At 37.3% G+C, this 24536-nt stretch overlaps 1 protein-coding gene across 1 annotated transcript in view; it reads left to right on the forward strand.

Moving 5' to 3' along the window:
* Positions 1-24536, forward strand: part of LOC129259407 (dynein axonemal heavy chain 5-like) — a 120616-nt gene that overhangs the window by 19961 nt on the left and 76119 nt on the right. The window contains exons 18-39 of the mRNA XM_064098569.1: positions 108-405; positions 983-1203; positions 2096-2388; positions 4262-4437; positions 5320-5476; positions 5964-6176; positions 6715-6828; positions 7423-7554; positions 9198-9307; positions 9889-10160; positions 11009-11190; positions 11549-11748; positions 12140-12452; positions 13585-13719; positions 14317-14541; positions 15252-15363; positions 16375-16392; positions 18443-18570; positions 20266-20433; positions 21770-21907; positions 22261-22484; positions 23990-24076. Coding sequence (XP_063954639.1) covers positions 108-405; positions 983-1203; positions 2096-2388; positions 4262-4437; positions 5320-5476; positions 5964-6176; positions 6715-6828; positions 7423-7554; positions 9198-9307; positions 9889-10160; positions 11009-11190; positions 11549-11748; positions 12140-12452; positions 13585-13719; positions 14317-14541; positions 15252-15363; positions 16375-16392; positions 18443-18570; positions 20266-20433; positions 21770-21907; positions 22261-22484; positions 23990-24076 — 3916 coding nt within the window. The remainder of the gene's footprint in view (positions 1-107; positions 406-982; positions 1204-2095; positions 2389-4261; positions 4438-5319; positions 5477-5963; positions 6177-6714; positions 6829-7422; positions 7555-9197; positions 9308-9888; positions 10161-11008; positions 11191-11548; positions 11749-12139; positions 12453-13584; positions 13720-14316; positions 14542-15251; positions 15364-16374; positions 16393-18442; positions 18571-20265; positions 20434-21769; positions 21908-22260; positions 22485-23989; positions 24077-24536) is intronic.

Raw genomic sequence — 24536 nt, forward strand, 5'->3', positions numbered from 1 at the left:
CCCATTGTTGGTGACTAAACCGGATATCAAATCTGGACTATTATTACTAATATAATTAATATAAGGTATGATATAAATTTGATCCTCATTATTTTTCCTCCAACTAGACTTCTACTCAGACCTGGTCTACCAGTCTATCCTCTCGGCCATTTGCCGTTCCCTCATCACCTTAGCGGAAGCAGCAGGCTGCGACAGTGTCCTTGAAACCATCGCCGAAGACCTGGAGACTCACAAGACCTCGCCTGCAACCACCCCATACACCATGTCTCCAGAATCCTCGCCGTACTACGGCAGGTCCAGGGCCAGTACAGGCAGGACCAGGACCAGTAGACCAGACTCCTCCATGTCGTACCTCTCAGACATGACCTGGACTCTGAATAAGGACAGGGAGTACACCCATTTAAGGTGAGATAGAAGTAGGAAATTCTTGCAATATTTTCTACTTCCTGAGTCGCTATGTTGCTTAGATATTTTCAATCCAGCATGGGATGAATAGTACAGGAGAGGGGTTTGGGAGGGGACAGTGCAATGTTCTGCTTTTAGATGGAAGCAGACTAAAGAGATATTGCATTGTTTGCCCCTCCCCTAAGAACATATAGCACCCTGATAAATGATGTTCATTAATAGTTTTGTGTAATGCTGTAATGAAGAAAGTGTATTGCGTACTTTAACAGATTATCATTTTTATGTACATCTCGTACCTGAAGGTCCACCATTCCAAAGATAAATATGGAGCGTAAGCAGAGGTCTACATTTGTTTGTTAAGAAATATGTGTATTATAATCAAGTGGTGAACTCTTGGCACCGTATTGCCAAGTTCAACAAATTGACATTGAATTCTTTGTGTAAAAAATCTCATGTCGTCAAGTTTGCCAGATTAAAGACTGTTGTTCAACCTATGTATAGATGGAAAGTTATTTTCTATTGTCATAAAGTCCTCAAATCACTTAACATTGGATTCTTGTAACTTCATTCTCTTTAGGTTTGAGGTAGCGGTCAAGTTTGCCATCCCCAAGATTATCATAGAGCCGACCCTTGATGCGGTGAAGACATCTTTGGGCCAGATAGCACAGGTCATCCTCAACGTTGCAGACAAGGTGACCTGGTGGGCCGGGGAAGGAGTCGGTGAGACCATGCTAACAGACATCACTGATGAACTTATGGTCATGAGCTCACTTAGGCAACTGGATGGTGTTGTAGAAGGTAAGATATTCTTGGGTCAGATGTTAAAGCTAATCTAAGCTGTTGCGGACAAGGTGACCTGATGGGCTGGGGAAGGAGTCGGCGAGACCATGCTATTAGACATCACTGATGAACTCATGGTCCAGAGCTCACTTAGGCAGCTGGATGGTGTTGTAGAAGGTAAGACATTGTTGGGTCAGATAGCAAAGGTCATCCTCCAAAGTGTTGCAGGCAAGGTAGCCTGGTGGGCTGGGGAAGGTTTCGGCGAGACCATGCTAGCAGACATCACTGATGAACTCATGGTCCAGAGCTCACTCAGGCAGCTGGATGGTGTTGTAGAAGGTAAGACATCATTGTGTCAGATGGCAAAGGTCATCCTATGTGTTGCAGACATGGTGACCTGGTGGGCCTGGGAAGGTGTCGGTGAGACCATGCTAGCATACATCACTGATGAACTCATGGTCCAGAGCTCAATTAGGCAGCTGGATGGTGTTGTCGAAGGTAAGACATTCTTGGGTCAGATGTTAAAGTTCATCTGAGTTGTTGCAGACATGGTGACCTGATGGGCTGGGGAAGGAGTCGGCGAGACCATGCTAGCAGACATCACTGATGAACTCATGGTCCAGAGCTCACTTAGCCAGCTGGATGGTGTTGTAGAAGGTAAGATATTCTTGGGTCAGATGGCAAAGGTCATCGTACGTGTTGCAGACATGGTGACCAGATGGTGTGGGGAAGAAGTTTGTGAGACGCCACCAGCAGAAAGGTTCAATGGCAGCCAAAATTTTGCTGAACTGAAGGAACCCAGAAGATCTAGAGCAATGTTTCACTCATTTGTTTATTTATTTTTTAATCTTCAATTGGTAAACATGGTATCTCATATTTGTTGTACTACCCTGTTTTCTCTTTTGTGTAGATCTCCAGAGGGACATTGACAAGCATCTCTTCCACTTCCGCTTCTACGACTTCCTCTGGAAAGACGACATGTATGGCACGTACTACGACTTCATAACCAACGACCCTGGAACCTTTGCGATCAAACGAGAGGTGGAGCGCCTCCTCCACATTGAGGACAAGATCCAGGGTATCCCGAAGATTCTTCCTATCGGTCCTATCTCCTTGGAGACCAGACCCATTACCGATGCCCTCTACGGCTTCGCTATGCAGTGGAAGGCTCAGTATGCTCAGGTTCTGCATGAGGAAGGGAAGGTAAGAACCATTTAGACAAATTAAATTTATATATTCATAGAGGTGTTGGGGGTTAAATTGTGGAAAATTCCCTGGACTTTGACAACATAGTCCAGGGTTCAAATCTCACCGTAGCACTCATGCCCTTTGGCAAGGTGTTTATTTACATTTGCCACTCTCCACCCTGGTGAAGTATTATGAGTACCTGGTAGGAAGGAATTCCTTTAATTCTTGATTGCCCCATTTTGAAGTGCTTAGAAAAATTGTATTAAGAGGTACATGAATGCTGCATATTATTATCACTATTATCTACATTTGCCACTCTCCACCCAGGTGAAGTATTAGCGGTACCCGGTAGGAAGGAATCCCTTAATGCTCAAGCATTTGAAAAGCCAAGGTACTAGTGTGCAGCGCTTAGAAACATGAAGCACTATATAAGTTTTGAATATTGATATTATTATTATCATTGTTTAGATTGAAATCAAGATTCAAGGTATCCATTTCTTTGATTCATATTCTACTGGCAAGTAGTCTTTATTTTATATTATATAATAATAATAAGAATAGAGTATTTCTAAAACACCAAATCCACATTGATTATGTGCTCAAGGCGCTGCGAAAAGGAAATAAGAGGAAAAAAATTAAACAGTACAGGAAGGGACAAAGATAAAAGAATGACAGTCATGACAATGAAAGGAAACTACTGGAAGGCAATTTTAAACAAATGGGTTTTTAGGGTAATTTTGAAATTATCGATATTTGAAATACTACGAATGGAATATGGCAACTGATTCCACAAGGATGGCCCAGCATGTGCAAATGACCGACCCCCCCATAATTTCTTGGATTTAGGAACTGTAAGCAATTCTGAATCAGAAGATCTTAAACGTCGAGGAGGATTGTATGGCATCAACAAATTAACATTATATTCTGGGGCAGATCCATGGATGCAGTGAAAAACTAACAATAATAACTTAAATACAATACGGTACTCAATGGGTAACCAATGCAGTGAGGACAGAACTGGAGTTATGTGAGTAGAGCGTCTGATAAGCGTAACAATACGGGCTGCAGAATTTTGTTATTTTTGCAAGCGTGAGAGTTGTGATTGTGGAAGCTGAAACAAAAGAGAATTGCCAAAATCAAGTCGAGATGATATCAGAGCACGTATTATTTTTTCTGTAGCGGAGCGGGTTAAATACTTGCGAATGATGCCTAAATTACGCAATTGATACCTGACTGATTTACACACGGCAGTGATCTGGGTAGACGTAGACATTGTTGAGTCAAACAAAACTCCAAGATTCCTGCATGATTTGGATGGCATAACATTAGCATTACCTATTCTCAAAGAGGGAAGTCTTATCTTATCTAGTGCAGCTTCAGAGCCAATAAACAGCAGCTCAGATTTATCTTCATTTAATTTTAAAGAATTGCTGCTCATCCACCTATTAATATCGTGAACACAAGCATCAAGATTTTTTACAGTATCAATGGCATTGGTCTGGTTAAGTAGGAATTATGTGTACAGTTGAATATCGTCTGCATAACAATGATATTTAAAACAATGGCATCTTAAAATCTGTTTAAGACCACCCAAGTACAATGAGAAAAGGGTCGGGCCTCCTACTGATCCCTGCGGTACACCATGAACTAATTCAGCAGGATCGCTCTTTGAATTGTTAATACAGACTACTTGAAACCTTTCAGATAAGTATGACTTAAACCACTCTAGAGCTATCCCATCAACCCCAAGGGATCTCAGAGTATTTAGCATGATTGTATGATTGACAGTGTCAAACGCTGAAGATAAGTCAAGAAGTAAGAGAACAGTAATTTTTCCATTATCCATGGACATATTTTATATCAACGATGTTATCCTTTTCATTGACAGCGTCAACTGGACAATGCAATCAATTATCGGTCAAGCATCAAGACCAAGCTACTGGCCGACGTCGTGACCCTTGACCAGTTGAACGGCACCCTCAACCTCCTCGAGGAGGTCAGGGACATGGAGAATAAGATTGATGCTATCTACCTGCCCATTGAAACCATGTATGCCGATCTGATGTAAGTGAAGAGTGTCAGAGGAAGTCCAATAGCAATGATGTTTTACAAAGATTAAAATCCCTATTTCAGGGGCCCATCTTACAAAGAGTTGCGATTGACCCGATCAATCGCAACTATGGAAAGCCAGAAAAGTCAACATGTAAAATGCATGTTTGTTCAAAATAATTTCTAGACATTAATGTTTATCCATATATTCATTGATTTCTTGACAATTTGATGTGTTCTCCTTTGTTTACAAAGGACATTTTGCAAATTTCCTGTATAAAAATTTATGACACTGATGGATTTCCATAGAGTTACGATTGATTGGATCAATCGTATCTCTTTGTAAGATGGGCCCCAGATGTTAATGCTAATCACGATTGATAGTGCTATCATTCACCAGTGGTAATCGATCGCACGTCTCGATGTTCCTTTAAAGTGAGTTGTGATTGATTGCCAGTTGCAACCTATTGCCGCTCGCGACCATGTTTGTGCTATGGATAACAAGTTACGATAACGTTTGATTGAAATATTACTATTCATTACTGGTTATAAGTGGGTAGGTTATTCATGTTATTATTAGTATTGTGTAAGTTTTTTAGTTACCATTGTGCTTCTTGAGTGTCATCTGCAGTAATGTTCCCTTTATAAATTTCTAAATATTATGTAGGATGGAGTTCAATATGTTATCCCTTGTTCGCTATTCATGTTATGTTTTTATTGCTCATAACTTTCCCGACTTTATAGAAGCCACTGTTTTTGTCTTCCTAAAAATATGCAATATTGTGCAGCCATCCTAACTCTATTACAATCGATTTTCTGTGTATTACTATACATGTTTTCCTTTAACAATTTGTGATTTTTAAACTTTTATTTCTCGTACCTCTTCCCACTTTACAGAAGCTACCGCCTTCGTCTCCCTCGCCCTGAGGTGGAGGAGGTGGAGAAGCTGAGAGACAACTGGCAGGAGGTGGTGGATCTGGCTGAGAAATGTCGCATCAAGCTCCTGAAGGAGCGGCGTGGAGCCTTTGAGCAGGAGCTTGATAAACAAGTCAAGGTTAGTGTAATAAAGACCAACTTTTGTTTGGTTTGGCACTTTGTTAGAGGAAAGTCCACCCTCTCAAAAATTTGATATGAATAAAAGGGAAAGTGAAATAATCATAATTTGGGAAAATTCATTAAAAGTGGATGTGAAAGAAGAAAGATATGTTTAAAATTTGTTGCATGTTTAAAAAATTTTGCTTATTTTCATAAAATATATGATATTATGATGGGTAACCGGCAGGATTAATATTTTGAATGCATTGACCCATGGAGGCCAACTCGAGCTAGATCCGGGGTATCAATTATAGCGATAATAATTTGAATAATAATGATAAATAGTTTAGCGCTATATAAATGCCTATTATTATGAAAATTTTCATATGCAAATGAGAGCTAAATATGATGTCACAGTTTCGATGAAGAATCTTAATATGCCTCGTGTCTTGTCCTCCACAAAGTGAAAATGATTGTTATTATCACTTTTATCTTCATTCTCGTAGTTGTTTGTGGTTGAGGTGATTCAGTTCAGGAATAGCTTTGACTCACAAGGTCCCGCGGTCCCCGGCGTCCAACCTGCCGAAGCCGTCGCAAGGCTTCATGAGTTCCAGGAGATCTTCAAGCTCTATGACTCCAAGAGAAGGACCCTAGACTCGGTGTCCAGGCTCTTTGGTATCATCTGTAAGCCATTCCCTGAGCTGGACAAGACTGGGGAGGTAAATAAAGATATTTGTAATACTAGTTTTATGCATACGTACTGTCCATATTTTGTAGGGACAGCAGAGATCCCAACTGTTCCTCTCTTTAATGATAATAATATTCCGCTTTTATGTAGCGCTAACTACATCGGAGCGACATGTCTAAGCGCTTTGCAGTATTTCATCCTTAAAAAAAAATACTGCAGGGGGTTTTTAGTCCCAATTTAATTTCAGTTGTGTGCGGTATATAATGCATCCCCGGATTGGTCAGATCGGGACGCGCAATACCGCATATCCTTGCAGTGCGTGTATACATGTATAATGGAAGTTTGCTTTTTTTTCTTAGACCTTCACGAATAACAATATTTTTTGTGTGTGTTTTGTACAAGTCACCAAAGGAAACAGAATTTGATCTTTTCATCGAAGGACACAAAATTTGCATGTCAGAAAATGGAAAATTGAGACTCCACCTTAATGAATTCATTGCATTATTTTAAATGCATATAGAACGGAAATGTCATTTTTAATATTGTTATAAACTGGATTAATTCTACAGGAACTGGATCTTCTTGGCCTCCTCTATGGCCTCTTCCAGAAGTTCATAGCCTTTGACAATCAATTCAGAGATAGACTCTGGGCTGATGCTGATCTACCCAAGGCGAACAAGGAGGTGAGGATGCTCTCAGTATAATTTTTTTGCAGAAGTTATGGACTATAAAATATGATAGTTCAAAGCTGTTAGTATAGTTCCCCATCAGTCAACTTGGACCACATTCTTACGGAGAACCACTTGCCAACTCATCAAGAAAAAAGCCCTTACATAATACTGCAGTGAGAAGTAAAAAGAAACTTAAATGGGCAAAATAGGACTGTATAAACAAAGAATTGACTTTCAGTTTATTATTATTTTAAAGCTGCAACCATTGGGCTTTGTTTCTTAAATATATCAGTGAACGGAACTCATTTGATATTTAATTTTGTTTTTTAATAAAAAATATCAATTTGGGACCTGCATTTGATTTTGAGGAGTTGTGTTCAAAGACAAGTTATTCACACAAAATTGTGTTGGATTGGTGAAAGGAAAAAAAATCAATGAATGTGTTTATCTTGCGTTTGGGAAAATTTGCACTTTCTACCCTACCTGTGTGAGTGAGTATTTAGTGTTCTCAGGAACATCGCGGTCCTGTAATATAAAGTCCCTTTTACCATCATCAGATCATAAATGATGACTAATTCGATATTTTGTGTGTGTTTTTTTTACTAGGTTGAACAGTACTGGGATGAGTGTCAAAGTCTACCTGATAAGATAAAGGATTGGGATGCATATAATAACATGAAGAATAGCATCAAGTTCTATCTGGATGTCTTTCCAATCTTACACAAGCTGGCATCAAAGGTACGCATCAGTAAAATTGTAGAATATATGTTCCTCTTTTTGCCATGAATACACCAATACTTTTTTTGTATGATTTGTTACTTTTTAGAAAATTTCCTATCATGGAGTATGTATTATACACAGCGCGGACACTAGCGCCGGTCCGACAGTCCCAGACCGGTAAAAATCACTGTCGGGCCAGTAACTTGTTGCATGAAAAGAACAAGTAAATTCTTGCCTACAGGCGCATGTTTAAAAAGGTGAATTATCAAGTTTCCAAGTAGAGTAATTTCACATATTTTTTCACCGATCTCACTACAACAGGCGGCGATTGTTACATTGAGACAAACTTTTAAAAATACTCTTTTTTGTCAGAAAATACTGTTTTTTTCCTTCTAAGAATAATTTTTTTTTTTTTGTAGAAGGTTGGCAGGTCTGTAGATTGTTTTTTATTTGATTATTCATTCATTATTTTCCTCACATTCTCTGCATTGAATATTGAGGGCCCCATAACACAAAGCTTAGCAATTATCATAGCACACGTTTGTATAATTGATCACATAGACTATTATGCACAATCAATCTTTAAAATGAAGCACATGATCAATAGCTAAGCTTTGTGTTACAGTACCTAGGGCCGGTGTTCTATTGGAAGTATTGATTTTGTAAGTATTTTACTTAGCATTTGACTTGGCTAACCAAAATGTTTAAACTCTTATTCAGATCACATCTAAGTATTTTACTTTCTCAAGCCAGAATTTAAGCAAAATACCTACTGCTAACCATTGTGACATCATAAAGTTTGAGCCAATAACACGCAATGTACATGTACTGTATGTATCCCTCTGCATGTAGAAATGAATGACTGCAAGTTTATAAACTGCACGCAAGTCAGACTTCGGTCTGGTATGTGGCTAACTTAGATTTAAGCAAAATACTTAGCCAAAAATGCGATTGAATACCAAAGATGGATAAGTATATTACTTAAGCAAAATACTGAGTAAAATACTTAAAATTCTGGTATCAAATTGAATACCGGCCCAGATCTTTCTTGGTCCTGTAATATAAAGCTTGGCGATTAATTATGGTTTGATTTTTCTGACCAATTTTCAATAAGAAAAAGCCTACATTACAAAATGTAGAAAAATTACAGTGTTTATAAAATAGAAAAGAATGAAACAAGACATTGCATGAAAATAAAACAACTATGCATATACTACAGAGTTTTTCATTTTGTATGATGAATAGTTGCCACAACAAAATTTTTTTGCAACACCATTAGAAATAACAATAAAACATTGCTTATATAGCGCATATAACAATGATATAATCATGTCTCTATGTGCTTTAAAAAGAAGAATAGAAAGAATGGAGAAGAAAGAAAAGCCTGTTCACAGAGGAGCAAATATATAATCAATTAATAGGTACATGGATATCTTATTTTACAAAAAGGAATGTCTTCAAAAGGGACTTAAAGGATTCTACATTATTAGCTTGTTTAACAATATCGGGTAATCTATTCCAAAGTTCAGCAGAGGACATTTTGAAACATTTTGTGAAATACTGACAAAAGTCTTATACCTTGTTCCGATTGCAAAGAAATATCTTTTTCTTGCAGTATTTTGATTTAACCAGTTGACCATGTTGATGTTTTTTTATCGCAGGAAATCCGCAATCGTCACTGGCTGCAAGTGATGGGAGTGACAGGGAGCTCTTTCCAGCTTGAGGCCAATGTCTTCAAACTCTGTCATATTCTTGACATCGGCCTTATACCGTGAGTATCATTTTGTCTTCATGATGCTTTGGAAGCTGCACAATATTTCTGATTTGGCTGTCAGAATTCAGTTTTGACTTGCAAGTTCATACATTTCCTGTTAAAGAAAAATGACAACATAATGTTGAATTTTGGATGTGGGGTTTAAATTTGAGTACCTAATATGCTAGAGCACTAAGATATAGCCACCAGCTAGGGTAGGGTCAGTGGGGCACAGGAATATCCTGTAAATGCCACTGATGAGGAGCATCATGATCATGATTTTAAAACATACCATGAGTTATTGTTATTTTTCTGTCACTTTTCACATGATTATCATTTGATGATTATTCAGTTGGTTATTGGAGAAATGAAGCTTTGGAGGAGAATTCCAGCCCATGGTTAAAGTAGTTTTTATACACTTTCAAATAGACAGACTGATTATTGCATGTTGTTTTGTAAAATGTGGTTAACCAATCTCTCAAGATTAACTAGAAGGAGTGATCTCACAATAAGCTCAAAGTGCATGAGGTGTTGCTTGCAGGAATTTAGCTATTCTAGGGAGATAATTTTAAGATTTGTTGTTTATTTTTCTTACCCAGGCATCAGACAGAGATCGAGGAGATCTGCCACTGCGCAAGCAAGGAGCTGGAACTGGAGGTCAAGCTCCGGATCACTGAGGAGGAGTGGACGGAGCAGGTCCTGACCTTCACCGAATACAAGAGACGCGGACCTATCTTCCTGGAGAAGGACTCCATGGAACACCTCCTGGAGCAGCTGGAGAACGCCCAGGCCATCTTGGCAAACATGCTGACGTCAAGGTTTGTGGGACCACTGAGGGAGGAGGCTGCAGGATGGGCAGAAAAACTGAGAGGTGAGAGATCAGTAGACTTTTTAGCCTTAAAGGGTGTATTTCTGTAGGACTTAAAATGTCTTCAAGTTGGTAATTGCTGTCTGCAGAATCATAGCTTGTTGGTTGTTTTTTGATAATGTTATTGTGGAGCGTTGCTGCCCATTGCATTAGTCTCTATGACTTTGAAACAGAGCGTCGTGGGTTCAAATCTTAGCCATGGTGTGATTTCCTTCAGCAAGAAATTGATCCAAATTGTGCTGCACTCAACCCAGGTGTGGTAAATGTTACCTTCCATAAATTTATTTCTTGAAACGCAGAAGCTTGTAACATACATGTAGAACTGTGCTTGTCAGCCAATCAAAATCAAGGTAATTTGTCAGATCTGACAACGTGTCAATAAGTAATACTGACGAAATGCTCTTCTGGTCTTGAGGACTTCTGTAGAATGGAAGGCTGATTGGGTTATGTTTCTGTTGGGGGCCAAATGATCCTTAGGAATATTACTGTCTTTGAAGCTTGAAGGTTTTTTGAGGGAGGCTGTTGAAGGTTTAGTAGCAAATTGAACAGCGTATGATAATTGTGAATTAAAGATTTACATCATCTGTCATGTGCAACATCTCTTTCGTATTGGTGAAGCACTTGAGTAATAGCTTGAGGACAAGGATATTCAGTCGTACTTCTCTTGATGATTTCTATCAAATGGAAGATTGATTTTTGTTTTGCTTCAGTTTCGGCCAAATAATCCTTAAGAATATACTGTCTTTAAAGTTTTGTTGAGAGAGACCGTTGAAGGAATTGCAATAACTTGAAAATAAAAAAAACCCTCTTGATATGAATCTGAAATGAATCTACAACTCTTGTCATGCTAGGTGTCGGAGAGGTACTTGAACAATGGCTTGAGGTCCAGGATCTTTGGCAGTACCTTGAAGCGGTCTTCAGCATACCTAGGACGGCCAAGGAACTACCTCAGGAGGCTAAACGTTTCAACAGGATCGACAAGAGTTGGAGTAAGATCCAGAGACGAGCCTACGACACCAGGAATGTTCTACAGGTGAGTGAAGAATAACATATCATAATTGTTATTATAATTATGATTATTATTATCACAGAGTTATATGTATAAACAAATAAAGAGAAGAACAATAATTACAATATCTTTTACATGATAAGGAATTTGTCACCTGGATGATAGTTGGAGAAGCTGCCGGGGTATAGAAATTGTTAAAATTACCATAACTGGCAGGTCTTCAGCCCCAAACAAAGAATTTTGTGTCACACTTGGCAATCCGTAGTTAAACTTCAACTTAAGACCAGAGTTTGAATGAAACCTGACTTCGAAGTATGAGTTAAATAAGTTTTAATACAGAGGAGATGATTAATTACTTTGTTTATCTTGATATCTACTTCAGTGTACATACGGTGGTGAGGTTCCCAAGGGAGTTGTCTTGCGTCATATCCATGAAGAGCTTGAGATCTGTTTCAAGTCTCTAACGGGATACCTGGACAAGAAGAGACAGGTCTTTCCAAGGTTTTACTTCCTGTCCGACCCCGTTCTCCTGGCCGTCCTCAGTCGACCTTTTGACCTTGAGTCCGTCAAACCTCATATCAGGTAAGAAGCTCCTATGAAGATATCAGTCAAGGCAATGCAAGTTCTAGGGATGGAGTTGAGCCCAATTGTTCCAAGAGGCAACTGGAGAAAATCTCCCATAGACTTTGTACAGGTGATTTGGGCTGAAGCCAATGCCAAGGCTGGCAAAATGTGGCCTTGGGGCCAGTCTCGACTTCTTCCCTGAATGCAAACTTTATTAAAACTTTATTATGAGGTACTGTGTATAATTCTAAAGCAGTTTCTCTTTATCCTCAATGCTAGCAATTATACTGAAATATGATAAGAAAAAGAAAAATATACTGAACAAGTTTCGTGCGTTATTGTTCAGTGCATAGGAACTCAAGTGATGAGCGCTTTATGTGGAAGTAAAATTTCTTTTCATCGTCTTCAGGTGTATCTTTAACTATGTGTGCGACATCCGTCTGGAGCGTATCCCGCTGACCACCGCCCAGGCGCAACGCAGTGTACCCCCGTCCCCAGAAAAAGGCATCTTGCACAGCCCTACCAAAGAGCTACACGCCTCCCCCACACGAAGTGGATCAGGCCTGGGGCTGACCGGCATCCAATCACGGCTCTCCGTTGACAGTAGAATGGGAGCTGCCACTGGGATGGAGGGGGGTGTTCAGGATGGCACTGAGGGAGGGTTGATGCAGGCGATAGCAGTCACGTCTAAGGAAGGAGAGTTGCTCAGTCTTGAGCAGGAGGTAAGCATGGATCTATGATTGACGCTCTCAACCCTGGTGTTCCACTGGGTTTTCATGGTCAGTTTTCGGTAATGGTTATGTAATGGTATGTCTTTCTGGTTTACCTGACTCCAGTTGCATAAAAGTTATGATGAAATAGTATGCAGTGCTTAGAAACATTTGTATTAAGCATTATATCCTCCACTCCCCAGGGAGTGGAGGATGTGCATAAATTGTGTGCGGGAATGACTGATTGAATCCGATGACCGGGGTAATAATATATCTGTATCTTAAGCGCTATATAAAAGCAGATTATTATTATTATTATATAAATGTTGTATATTATTATTGTTATTATTATTAAAAGCCGATATGAATCCTAATCATATGATTGGTTAAAATTGATCACATGACTGCCATTCATTTTAAACTAACAGGAAAATTTGCTCATGACCGATATATAAGATTTTTTCTACTGACTGATTTGGGTTTTGAGATGGGGATGGTTTATCAAATATGGATCCAAATCATTATTTTATAATACATATCATTTTGTTCCAGCTTTAGAATAATTATGCATACTTGTTACCTTTGAAAGAGACTTAACTGTTTATTATTATTTCTATTTATTATTTAATTTATTTTACATTAAAAACCATACAGAATATTACACAAAGTTAAAAAAGAAAGAAGTAATAACTTAACTTACTTAACTTAGTAATAATAACTTAATAGTAATAAATAACTTAAGTCTTATGTAGCGCTTTTCATTAGATCCATATCAAAGTGCTTAAACAATTAAGAAAATATGAAATATACAAACAAAAGTGAATTAGGAATCATATAACCAAAAAATAAAATATCAAGGACACTCACTGTAAATGGAGAGCTCTATGTTGAATAATTTTTTTTCATGAGAACTGATGCTTACTAACAATCATTCATGCTTTCTTTGCAGTCAGATAAAACACCCACTAATTTAATCATTACCTAATCATATGATTTTGACCTTGATTTAAGGTGCCTATCAAAGATGGTGTTGAGGTTTGGCTGAAGGGATTGAAGGAATCGATCACTAAGACCATGTCCAGTATGGACTCTAACGACTAACCAATACTCATATGTAATCATTTGATTTTGACCTTGATTGTAGGTGCCTATCAAAGATGGTGTTGAGGTTTGGCTGAAGGGATTGAAGGAATCGATCACTAAGACCATGTCTAGCACGGTCTCTAACATGATCAAAGATATGGAGAACAGTCTGGCAGTGGAAGAACTTGCTTACAAGGTAATCTTAGATACAAATTTATCAATTGTAGTCTATGGATGCATAATTTTAAGTTCATTACCTGACGGTGTCTTGTATAGACTTTTACGGGGGTGGGGGGAGCCAGGCTGTCGAAGAGCTTGCTTACAAGGTAATCTAAGATTCATTACTAATGCACAGTTACACTATTTTAGATTCATTACTTGAACAGTATCTTATATTGTTTATGATATGATCAATGACACAGAGAATAGCCTGGCAGTCGAAGAGCTTGCCTACACGATAATCTTATAATATCCTAATTCATATCATTGATAGTGAAAGTTGCCTCATTTTGGATACATCACTTGAAGACTTATCTTGTATTCTTTGTAATATGATCAACAACAGTCAGAGAATAGCCAGGAAACATTGTATTGAGTGCTTTATGAAGGTGTTGCATATTATTATTGCTATTATTATTATTTTTATTCATATCATCATTATTGTGCACTTACATATAAACACTTCGGTCAGAGGAATACCTATGCATAGCTCATGGCTGTTTTGTAAAAATGACTTAATATTGTGAAGGAATAGGACTATTGCATGATGTCTTATTTTCCTTATCTTTCACAGTACCCAACCCAAGTAGCGAGCCTTGGTCTGAACATATACTGGACCAAGGAATGCGAACTGGGTATCATGGAGATCCGTAACGACCGCAAGGCCATCCCGAACACCGCTAAGAAGTTTGTGACCACCATGTCAAGGCTGACGCAGGTTCTTACCAAGGGAACGTGGAAAGCCACGGAGGAACATGTGACCCCGCTTCATAGATGGCGTCTAGAAAGTATGGTAGCTGTAAGTATCTTTGTTAGTTACTTTTATCAGTAAAGCTAAGAAGTTTGTGACCACCATGTCAAAATTGACTCGGGGTTTTTACCGAGGGAACATGGAAGGCGACAGAAACATATGACCCCTCTTCATCGATGGCGTCTAGAGAGTACGGTAGCTGTAAGTATCTATGTTGTTAAAAATACCCCCAGATTGGTAGAATCGCACAGACGGAGAAGTCACGTCTACTTCCATTTAAGACATTAAGCATGTATGCCTGAGTGAGTAAACGCATCAAAATCCTTGCCATAGCCTTTTCTAGAAATGAATATGTATTTTTTATGGCATTTCATTGCTGCACACTAAATTGCCTAGTACTGCACCTGGGGGGCATTTCATAAAGCTGTTCGTAAGTTAATAGCGACTTTAAGAACGACTGGTGAACCCTTCTTGTGGTAAATGATATTCACCATTAATGTTCGTTGGTGATTATTTAGCGCACAAGATAGGTTCACCAGTCGTTCTTAAAGTCGCTCTTAACTTACGAACAGCTTTATGAAATGGCCCCCTGGAAATGCATGACTGGAAGACTGTGTAGAATCAAGTCATGGACATGAAAGTTTCATAACCACTTGCTATTGGCTAAATGCTTACCTTATTTTTATCTTCATACCATCGTTTGCCAGCTTAAGATTTATTCTCCCTTCTTTTCTTTATCTTGGTTGATATCCCGGCAGCAATCCTACTACCTACGTGATATCCTTGATAACATGGGCAACAGGAAGCTGAGAGAACTCACTGACTTTGAATGGCGTAGGTGCATCCGGGTCTATCCAAAGCAACGATCAGGTAACTCTCTTTGGCCGAATTCACAAAGTTGGTTTTGAAACCCATCAATTGAACTCATGGTATATGTAGATTTTGTATAATTACGCCTATTTACCGTGTATATTAAAAATGTCCAATGCTAATGCATGCTTTTGTCAAATTGTGCTAAATTGACTCATGTTGCCATGGTTAAGTAAGCTCTTTTATTCATGAGTCCACTGTTTTGAATGAATGAAAAACAGTGCACTCGTGACTAAAATAGTGTTCGTAATGTGGCAACAGGCATAAGTTCAGCGCAATGTGACAAAAGCGCGCATCAGCATTGGTAATTTCTTAATGTACATGGTATTTAAGCATAATTTATCCAGGAAATCTGCATTAACCGTGGGTTCAACCGATAGTTTTCAAGACCGCCTTTGTGAATTCGGGCCTTTATTTTCATCTCCACATATGCTGTTGGATGTTGCTTATAGATACAGCTACAAGCAAATGTATTACATTCAATTTCATTTACTTTCCACAATAAGAACAACGTATGAAATACAGTTTGTACATCTCAGAATTATGAAAACAAATGAAATTAAAATTACATTGAAAAGTAGTTGAATAATCGATAATCATGTAACTTATTACAGTTTTCGTGTGGAGGAATTTATAAGAAACCAAGTTCGGATTAGCCAGGATGGAGTTAGACGATCTGAGAATTAGATCATCTGCTAGTAGACTAATAGGATAAAAACTGTTATTCATTCCTAATTGTCAGTTAAACAATATCTGTTTTGTTTGAGATTGAGTTTACTTTTTACCGTTTCTGCATTCAAAAGTGATGTGCTCCCATATATATCAAATTTGTCCACTTTTGAGAATTCAGAAAAAAAGTGAATGTTGTTGAATTCATTTCTGTGTTATTTGTATGTTGTCTATTTGTAGTACAAGGAAATATTCCATCATAGAGGAAGAATTGAAAAACAGATTGAAATTATAATGTATTGTGATTGAAATGATTATGTTCTACATCTTTACCTACCGAAGGGAAAGCAAGACGTAAATGTATGTATATGATGTTTACATATATACATTCATATCATGGGGGCCATTCATAGATACATTCAAGCACTCATCGCACTTCAAATGGGTTTTCTTCTATCATCGGGTGTGTTACATATTTTGGGGTCTCTGTACATCTTTGGAAATCTTTTGCAACTTTTTCTTGTGCAAGTAAGGGTGAGCTATCTTTATCTGCACAAATTCATGAAGGATGATAATAATTGAATTAGCGCAAATTCTTGTACTTGCAATTTGCTGTGTAAAAGCGATTGCATGGAAGCTTACCAGGCAAAAGGGCCCATTGGGTATTTGTGATGATTATCTAGTAATAGCCTGCTATCTCATAGAGCAGTTCCTGTGAGTGGGGTGTAGTTCTGGAACTGTATAAAGCAAATTATATGGGAGGAATATTGATTTTGCATTCCATTATATTTGCCTGTTCAAAAGGGAAAAGGTATTTTTTACTCCCAAATTTGTGGGCTCTGTTGGTTTTAAATTCCAGTCTTATTACATTGCATCTACACCCATTTCATGCATGTTTCATTTCATTTTGTGTTTGTACTTTTTTTTTCAAGAAGTTTTGGTATTTCAAATGTAATATAAGTATGAACATTTGTGTCCCAACCTATCATATACTGGATAAGCATGTTAACTTTGTTCTTTTTAAAGTCACTTTCTCTTGGGAAAATGGGAGCAAATTATTGACATTATTTCTACTGGTGATGTAGATATACATGTAGTCTCTATGAAACCAGTGACATTTTTTAATGACTCCTTGCACCATACATGGCTGCCGGAGGCATTATCCCTTTTCTTCAACATACTATAATTTTCTTTCCACTGTATATACTGGTTTTAAAGATCCCACTTGTTTTCAATTTTGTGGTCAGCATAAATTGATATGATATACTTAATAAAAATGTGTTTACACTATTAGGTATAAAAAGCGCTCATAGCAGTATGTTCTTAACTTCTTTCCTTCATGTACATGTCAATCTGTTCTCTAAAATATATGATATTTCTTATTCATTGAGGTTCATATCGGATACAATATCAAAATATTTGTGCAACTATCTTACATACATGCCTACCTTAAAGGACAAGTCCACCCCACCAAAAAAAATGATTTGAATAAAAAGAGAAAAAGCCAACAAGCATAACACTGAAAATTTCATGAAAATTGGATATAAAATCAGAAAGTTATGACATTTTTAAGTTTCACTTAATTTCACAAAACAGTTATATGCACATCCTGGTTGGTATGCAAATGAGGGGACTGATGACATCACTCACTCACTATTTCTTTTGTATCTTATTATATGAAATATGAAATATTCTAATTTTGCTCCCCATTGTCCTGTGAAACAAAGTTTTATTCCACCCTGAACATGTGGCCTTACCATTGTTATAACATTTTATGGTTGAGTTAAGTTGGTCCTTGATTTCAAATTGGTAAAAATTGAAATATTGTATAATTCACACAATAAAAAAAAGAAATGGTGAGGGATGGACATCATCAACTCTTTCATTTGCATGTCACTGAGTTGTTCATATAACTGTTTTGTGAAAAATAAGCGAAACTTTAAAATGTCATAACTTTCTTATTTTACATCCTATTTTGATCAAATTTTCAGCATGATGCCTGTTTGATTTATTTATTCAGACAAATCAACAATTTTCTTGGGTTGACTTGACCTTAAAGCAGTTATATACATGTAGTGCTTCTTCCTCGAAACACGCTCATAGCGCTTTACAATGTAGAGTAATATAGCAATTAATAAATTCTACTCTCAAAGTGCTTACAATATACAGTATCTCTTATTGATATCTTGAAAATAGGTATCACTTTTTTGAAGAAATTATTTCATATTTTCAAGTATGATCAAGTCACTTTAGTCAACAGCTGTCCATGTAGACCATCTGTATATAAAGGCCACAATTTCTATTTTCCGTTACATATTGCTTATCAGATTTTCAACGAAAGAAAATGTCTTGAAACACAACCCGCCATTAGAGACATTTTAAATGCAGTTTTTCTGTGATTTTTTGATAGATGGTAGCCATGAGCCTCAGATGACAATCTTAGAGGAGCGTCATTCTTACGGTAATGAGTTCTTTGGAGGACAATCTTCTCTTGTCATCACTCCTATTACCGAGAGATGCTTCCTTACTATGGCTATGGTAAGGGTACTATAAATAAAAATGGCTTCTTTCTGACATTCATGAAAGAAGACTGAATATTCAAATGTTGAAAATTTGGAATGCAATTTTTCTGTTGGCTGGTTGTTAACCCTGAAGCATCAGGGGGGAGGGGTTGAATCAACCTCCCCTTAAAATTTTCCATGACCATTCCTCTGTGCAGTATTTTTTTGACCGCGTCACTCTCTGACTTAATTCTTTTAAGTTTCAATGTTCTGAAATTGCGCAACATGTATGATTATTCTTGCTTCTCATTGGCTGAAAAAATTGATTTGAGCATAATTATGCATCAAAATGGTTCTGAGAAAAATTCAGCAAAAATATATAAAAAAGAAATTCCTGGAACGCTTAGAATACATGAATAATTGTTTCTAAAATGATTTTTGTCTCACCTGCATAGCAGAGTGAGACTATAGGCGCCGCTTTTCCGACGGCGACGGCGGCGGCGGCGTCAACACCAAATCTTAACCTGAGGTTAAGTTTTTGAAATGACAGCATAACTTAGAAAGTATATGGACCTAGTTCATGAAACTTGGCCATAAGGTTAATCAAGTATTACTGAACATCCTGCCTGAGTTTCATGTCACATGACCAAGGTCAAAGGTCATTTAGGGTCAATGAACTTAGACCATGTTGGGGGAATCAACATCAAAATCTTAACCTAAGGTTAAGTTTTTGAAATGTCATCATAAATTAGAAAATATATGGACCTAGTTCATGAAACTTATACATAAGGTTAATCAAGTATCACTGAACATCCTGCATGAGTTTCACGACACATGACCAAGGTCAAAGGTCATTTAGGGTCAATGAACTTTGGCCGAATTGGGGGTATCTGTTGAATTACCATCATAACTTTGAAAGTTTATGGATCTGATTCATGAAACTTGAACATAATAGTAATCAAGTATTACTGAACATCCTGTGCAAGTTTCAGGTCACATGATCAAGGTCAAAGGTCATTTAGGGTCAATGAACTTTGGCCAAATTGGGGTATTTGTTGAATTACAGCCATAAATTTGAAAGTGTGTTGGTCTAGTTCATAAAACTTGGACATAAGAGTAATCAAGTATCACTGAACATCCTGTGCGAGTTTCAGGTCACATGAACAAGGTCAAAGGTCATGTAAGGTCAAAGAACTTTGGCCACGTTGGGGGTATTTGTTGAATTGCCATCATATCTCTATAAGTGTATTGGTCTAATTCATAAAACGTGGAAATACGAGTAACCAAGTATCACTGAACATCTTGTGCGAGTTATAGTAGTTTTCAAAATCAGCACTGCTGCTATATTGAATCGCGTGATGCAGGTGAGACGGCCAGAGGCATTCCACTTGTTGGGGGGTAAAAATTCAGTTGTTGAGAATTCTATGAATATTCACACCTACAATTAGCATTTACAGAGCTTTATTTTGTGAATTAGAGTGAAAAGTATGGTTTGTGCATAAGTTAGCATAATCAATCTAGAATTAAATCTTATTATTTCAGAAAAATTAACAATAAAGCCTTGTAGCTTACTTTACAGTTACTATAGTGCAAACTTTTGTTGTGCTTGTGTTATTGGTGGTCAAAATCTTAAGGCTCAGGCATGTTAGACCGTTCCAAAGCTACCTCATGTGTATAATTCTTACCAGTGCCCTTAATATTGGATGTTATTTGTATACCATTCCCCTTCCAGTGCTTGAATCAGTTCCGAGGCAGTGCATTGACGGGAGGGACCGGTGTGGGCAAGACCGAGACCGTCAAAGGCCTGGCATTCTTCTTGGGCCGATACCTTGCCTTATTTGGCTGCTCCCCGCACACAGATCCTGCAGCACTGGGAAAAGTAGTTCAAGGACTTGCTATGGTAAGACCAGCAAATTATTTGTTCCTTACTGTGAAGGAAATGTTATGGGCATGTGTACCCAAATATTGAGTTATTAGGATGTATAGAAAAATGAATTTACCTCTGAAAATAGTGGAAACTTGAACTGAAATGGATGTGAAATAGGGAAGTATTAAAGGACATTTGAAGATTGATATGGTACATGTAGGACCAGTAAATTATTTAATAATAATAATATTCCGCATTTATATAGCGCTTAACACATCGGAACGACGTCTCTAAGTGCTTTACAGATATATTATTACCCCGGTCATGGGATCCTTGCATGCCCGCATACAATGTATGCACCTTCTCCACTCCCTGGGGAGCATTTCAACAAGAGTTCCAAGACTCAATTGCTAGGCATACTACATAGACTTTCGCATCCTACTGGGTACCCATTTAGCACCTGGGTAGAGAGTGGCAAATTGTGGATTGACGCCTTGCCAAAGGACGCTATTTGCTTATTTGTTTCATTTTTCACCATGCAAAAGAATATTCACATGGAACCACAAATAGTGTTTCACCAGACATAGAATACAAAGTAGTTAAACAATTAAAAAAAAAATAAGTGTAGTGTTTTTTTAATTACAAATCAAGTTGTATGTACTGAACCATCAAAAAACATGTTATTATCAAGTGTACTAAAATATTGAGTTCGTTAGAATGATTTATTTTAGAAAAATAGTAGCTGTAAAATAATTAAAGGTATTGTTTAACTTTGTGAGCAGCCGATTAAAAAAATTCTCAAACCAAGATGAAACATGTGTACAAGTGCATGTATTAGAACTAATAAACCCTGAAAACAACCATTATTGAGAATGAAAAGCCAAAACTACAAGGCAAATCCCGATTTTGTAAATAGGCGTCTAATAGACGCCTAAATAGTACACATAAGTGTATGGGATGAAATTAAGATGGTGTTTTCGGTCACTTTATATTTCAATTTTTGAAGCACTAAATAATTATTTTCGAACGCAATTTTTTCTGGGCTTCATTTTTGTAACATATCACAGACACAGGTGTGACCTTCTAGCTCAGATTTTTTAAAGTCAAATCAATGTTAGCCAATCACTTTAAGTTAGGTTATTTGAAGTTTGTATTGTGATTATTCAGTTTATGCATCTTTTCTAAAACATTAATTTTTTTACAAATTGGCATATATTGACACATTTTATCTGACCTTTTGCTGAATCTGATTAGACCACAATTTCCCCCTGACTTTATCGAGAAAATTGGTAAATTTTTGTGTTGTCGTGCCATGACTGAACAACATTGGTAATTCTTTTTATTCAAACTTGGTTTTTATCTTATTTAGGATGGAAGCTGGGGTTGCTTTGATGAGTTCCAGCTCCTTCACAAGGAAGCTATCGCTATGGTATTGGATCACGTCCACGCTGTCATATCAGCTCTACAGGCTAGGAAGAAGATTGCCATTCTAGGAGATGGAGAAGAGGTATGATGATGGTGGGGATGGTGATGATGATGATGGTGATGAAGATGATGATGACGAAGATGATGATGATGATGGTGGTGGTGGTAACAATGATGATGGTGATGATGATGATGGAGATGATGATGATGATGATGAGGATGATGATGGTGATGCGGATGGTGAGGATGATGATGGTGATGCGGATGATGATTATGATGACAATAATAAAGATGATTGTGATGGTGATGAAGATATTGATAATAATTATAATAAAAATAATGGTGCTGATGATGATGAGGATACTGAAAGAGTATTATTGAAGATATAAAAATATTCATCCAGATGCAACTTGTATATTTGTGTTCCTCTACCAGGTCACGCTTGGTCGTAACATCGCCCTCTTCATCACCGTCAACAGCGAGACTGGTCTCCATGGCGACGTACCAACTGACATCAAACTCCTCTTCCGCACCGTCTCCCTGGTTGTACCCGACATGTCTTTGATCCTCAAGGCACGTTGTGCAGCCTACGGCTTCCGCTCTCCCAAGGTCCTAGCGGACCGACTGAAGATGGTCGTCCAACAATGCAAAGACCAGCTGTGAGTTCACTTCCATTCTACCTTCCTTGGTATAATCAAATTATTCAATGATTGGTGATTATGCTATTTCAGTGGTCATTAGAAATAATGTCGTAGAATGAGATTTTACTTGTTGCAATTCTTTCTTAGCTTCATGTGGTAAAGTCCTGTAATTCATATTCAGTTGCAGCATTGTGAAAATATCTGATTATCTCCAGTTTTCCCTTGTCGAAAATCTAGCCTTATCGGACAGTATTCTTCTTAGAAAATACCATTTTAATATAACTGGTATTTGAATATTTATTTTAGAGATAAAAAGACAAAATCACAAAGGATTTGTTTTCTTCATCCTTTTATATTCTTTACTGTAACAGTGGAATATTGATGTAATTGTGCAGGAGTAGTCCCCCTCCCCAAGTCAATTTCTGTCATAACCATCAAAGTAGTTCCTTATACTCCAAAACTGCATGCTCAATACAGTTTCTAGTCACACCTGTGATTGTGTAAATGTGCATGGATAATACTGTAATTTGCATGAACTATCCTTTATGTATTCTAAAAATTGTTATTTTCAAGTGTTATTATCTACTTATAGCCTTCAGATGAAATTCTTAATGTACAGTCTTCTGTGATGTACTTGTAGTTTACAACGATATTAATTTTCATTTGTTTGTTTTCCTCTCTCCATTTCATCCCCATCACATTTTTTAAAATATAAACATTGATTGCTGTGTACTATATATTTGTAATCTGCATGACAAATATTAAAAATGTTTCATTCCTCTATATATCTATTTTAACCATTTCTTAATTCCTCTTCAATTTTCTACTGTTCATGTGATGTATTGTTCCATCTTTCAAACATGCTGAGAAATTTATCCTCCACTCGCAATTCGCATGCATCCATCTTTTCCCAACCTGTATATATTAACACCATATGGCTGTATTTTGAAATCAAACATACCATGATACTAAAAATGTAAACCTTTCTCTATTCTATGATTTCATTTCTCCAACTCTCATTCATCTTACCCTCATGTATCTCTAATGCACAAATTTACTTTCTTTATGTTACTATCCAATAACTATTATTTTAATTAACCAAATTTCTATCTTGCATATTTTCTCTGCATACAATCTAAAAATAAACTAACCTACTTTTATAACTCTTTTTCCTTTGCTATTTATAACCTCCTAAATATATCACTTATAATATATCATATATTCACTTTTATCTGTTGTATTTCCCTTGTGGTCACTTAATCACTCCTCAAAAATCTATCAACCAATGACTTGATACTCTCTGTTCTTACCCATCCCAAAATTATAACCAATCCCACTTTCATAACCAACGTCGCTGACATACTTTCCTCTGTAAAACAACTTAATCAACTCTCCCATGACTCCACACCCCTTGGTATATGTGGGCTATCAATGAACTTTCTCATATAACCTTTGACCTTTGCCCTCTGACCTCTGTATCTTCACTTCCTCCTGCCATGATACCTTCCCACACACCCACACAGGAACCCCGGCGACACGGAGCTCTTTAACCTCAAATCCATGGTAACCGTTCTCTTGCATGCCGTCTCTTCATGGCGAGATGTAGAAGGGTAAACAATTGACCTTTGTCCTCAGTCTGACCTTGGGTTTGACCTTGGTCTGATCTGAGAGCTACATGTAGATGTGCCCTGCACTTTAATTCACTTGCATTGAGTTCATGCACTGGGCTTCAGGTTTATGTTAATTTTCCATGTTCTTCTTTAAGGTGGCTGTTTCTTGTTTAAAAAAAAGGTTTTTATTGTTAACCATTCATTAAGCAAATTTAACTACATGTTTTTTTTTAATAGATTTGTTTTTCAAACATTGTACTATGATTGGTTGAGTTTAGAGATAATGAAGTCATTCATTTTGAATTTGATATGATATTGACATAGTTATTTCAGGGTGTTTTTAAACTGATTGTTCAGTTATATTCTTTGAAAGAGAGCAGATCTTTAGTTTACTTTTCCTACTAGACAGGATAAGAACATTTTAGGTCTTTTCTTTTTCTTTCTTAGAAAGAAAAATATT

This window comes from Lytechinus pictus, chromosome 4 (assembly GCF_037042905.1).
Source record: "Lytechinus pictus isolate F3 Inbred chromosome 4, Lp3.0, whole genome shotgun sequence".
Classification (NCBI taxonomy): domain Eukaryota; kingdom Metazoa; phylum Echinodermata; class Echinoidea; order Temnopleuroida; family Toxopneustidae; genus Lytechinus; species Lytechinus pictus.